Source organism: Penaeus monodon, chromosome 35 (genome assembly GCF_015228065.2).
Source record: "Penaeus monodon isolate SGIC_2016 chromosome 35, NSTDA_Pmon_1, whole genome shotgun sequence".
Lineage (NCBI taxonomy): Eukaryota > Metazoa > Arthropoda > Malacostraca > Decapoda > Penaeidae > Penaeus > Penaeus monodon.
The window spans coordinates 2,136,300-2,138,799 of record NC_051420.1 but is presented as its reverse complement, the minus strand read 5'-3'; the positions used below and the strand labels follow the sequence as shown (position 1 = coordinate 2,138,799).

Here is a 2,500-nt window from a genome sequence, read left to right as displayed (position 1 = left end):
ATTCTCATCGAATATTTTCTCATTAAAAATTCCGTTCTGCAAATACTGCTATATAAGAAAAGGTAAAAGAGAAATTCAAATTAACATTTACGAATTTGTGCTTGCGCGTTTCACTCTCAAACTTCAAACGACGCCAGTTTTTTTGACTCGATAATGACTTTTCATCGAATATTTCTCATTAGAATTTCCTCTGCAACAGTCTGATTCATCAAATCAAGTGTTGGGGGAAGAGATGAATTATGTGTGTGTCTAAATTATGTGTGTGTGTGTGTGTGTGTGTGTGTGTTCTATGTATACATGTGTGTGTGTGTGTGTGTGTGTGTGTGTGTGTGTGTGTGTGTGTGTGTGTGTGTGTATATATACACACACACACGCACGCACACACACACACACACACACACACACACACGCACGTACGGACCGAGGACAAGACTGAGCGACAATATCAAAGATATTTGCAGGCTGTCGATGGTACAAGTGGAAAGAAAAACGTAAGATCGAGTTTAGTGGCGAAGGATGGTGGAGAGGTCCACGGCTGCTCAAACATGAGCATACCGTTATTGATGATGATATGTGTGTGTGTGTGTATTTATATATACATATGTGTGTGTGTGTGTATGTAGTTATATATACATGTGTGTGTGTGTGTGTGTGCGTGTGTGTGTGTGTGTGTGTGTGTGTGTGTGTGTGTGTGCATTTATATGTACATATGTGTGTGTGTATGTATATATACATAAATATATATATATATATATATATATATATATATATATATATATATATATATATATATATATATATATATATATATATATATATATATATATATATATATATATATTCTTCTTATCTTCCCTTCTATCTATCTAGCTATTTATCATTGTGGATATATATATGCACATATATCTTTCTATTCATCTATACATAAGCACGTGTCTATAAATACAGGCAAAACCGTCCTTCACACACTTTTGCCTTATTATACCACGGAGTTACAGGATGATCGACCTCTCATGTATTACTAAACGCGTGTACGTACCTGGCACAAGTGTCTAGGTGATTGACATTGGGAATAACGACACCAGTGCCATTGAGAGCCACTCCACCAAGCACCACTTTGTATTCACTGAGGTAGGTTCCTGAAAAGAGAGGTTTGGAAAAGGGTTGTTTATCTTTAGATTTTCGTGAATGTTTTTTTTTTGTTTTTGTTTTTTATCCTGTGGCGAATGTGAGTCTTTAGCTTGAGCACACACACACACACACACACAACACGCACACACACAAGCACAACACACACACACACAACACACACACACACACACACACACACACACACACACACACACACACACACACACACACACACACACAAACCACACACACACACACACACACACCACACAACACAACACACACCACACAACACACACACACACAATACCACACACACACACACACACACACACACACACACACAACACAACACACACAATATATATATATATAATATATATATATATATATATATATATATATATATATATATATATATATATATATATATATATATATATATATATAACCGATAAGAGTTAAACCCGCCCAACCTGAGATCATCACCACGACCACAACCTTTCAGCGCAACGACCACTCACGATCATAAAGGTCCGCGTGACTCCTTGCAGTGGTCATTGGTAGAATTCAGGTCGTCGCTGTGGGATGGCACTGAGGAGGCACCGGTGGTCGTCAAAGTGGTAGGCGAAGGTCTCACAGCGGTAGGCTCGCCAGGTCACGCACAGGGTCATGCACTCCTCTAGAGCTGCGATCTGTAGGTTTTCATGCAAGGCAGAGAGGGAGAGTGAGCGAATAGGGTGTGAATGAAAGAGAGTGTGTGATGGGGAGTAAGACGGGAAGGAAACGACGGAGTATCTATGAAACAGAAGCCAAAGAGGATATAATACTGCACAAAATCGTTTGGTCTTGTATGCACACATTCTATACTTTATTCTACAAAACACGACACAGTACATTTTTTCCTGTATTAATGAATGATAAAAATCAACAGCGGTAGGGTCGCCCAGTCACGCACGAGGCTATGCATTCCTCTAGCGCTGCTAACTAGGAGGTTAATGTATAACAGAGACGGCGAATGACTGATGAGATGGAGGGTGAGTGCGAGAGTGAAAGAGAGCGAATGATGACGAAGGAGGAAATGAGAGAGTGTGTGAAATAACACAAAATAACGTTATTTTACACATATATTCGCACACACACACACACACATTCCATCCACTGCTCTCTACACACAACAAAACACATTTCTCCTGAAACGGATATACAAAATAATATATATACATATACCCTCAAGACACCCCAGCTGTCCTATACCTACTACCTACCCACCTTCTCAACACTATCATCGGGATGTTTAAGGGAGGTCCTACGAGCAGCGAGATTGAACTGTCTCTTCACACCTCCCAGTGGGTCCGGACTTCGATAT

The 2,500-nt window shown here is 39.8% G+C and overlaps 1 protein-coding gene across 1 annotated transcript in view; it reads right to left on the bottom strand.

Moving 5' to 3' along the window:
- LOC119595005 overlaps positions 1 to 2,500 on the bottom strand; it is a 34,617-nt gene that overhangs the window by 7,368 nt on the left and 24,749 nt on the right. Inside the window, 5 exon segments of the mRNA XM_037944136.1 lie at positions 1,040 to 1,139; positions 1,656 to 1,692; positions 1,694 to 1,720; positions 1,722 to 1,826; positions 2,404 to 2,500. The exon segment at positions 2,404 to 2,500 is cut by the window's right edge and continues 38 nt beyond it. Coding sequence (XP_037800064.1) covers positions 1,040 to 1,139; positions 1,656 to 1,692; positions 1,694 to 1,720; positions 1,722 to 1,826; positions 2,404 to 2,500 — 366 coding nt within the window.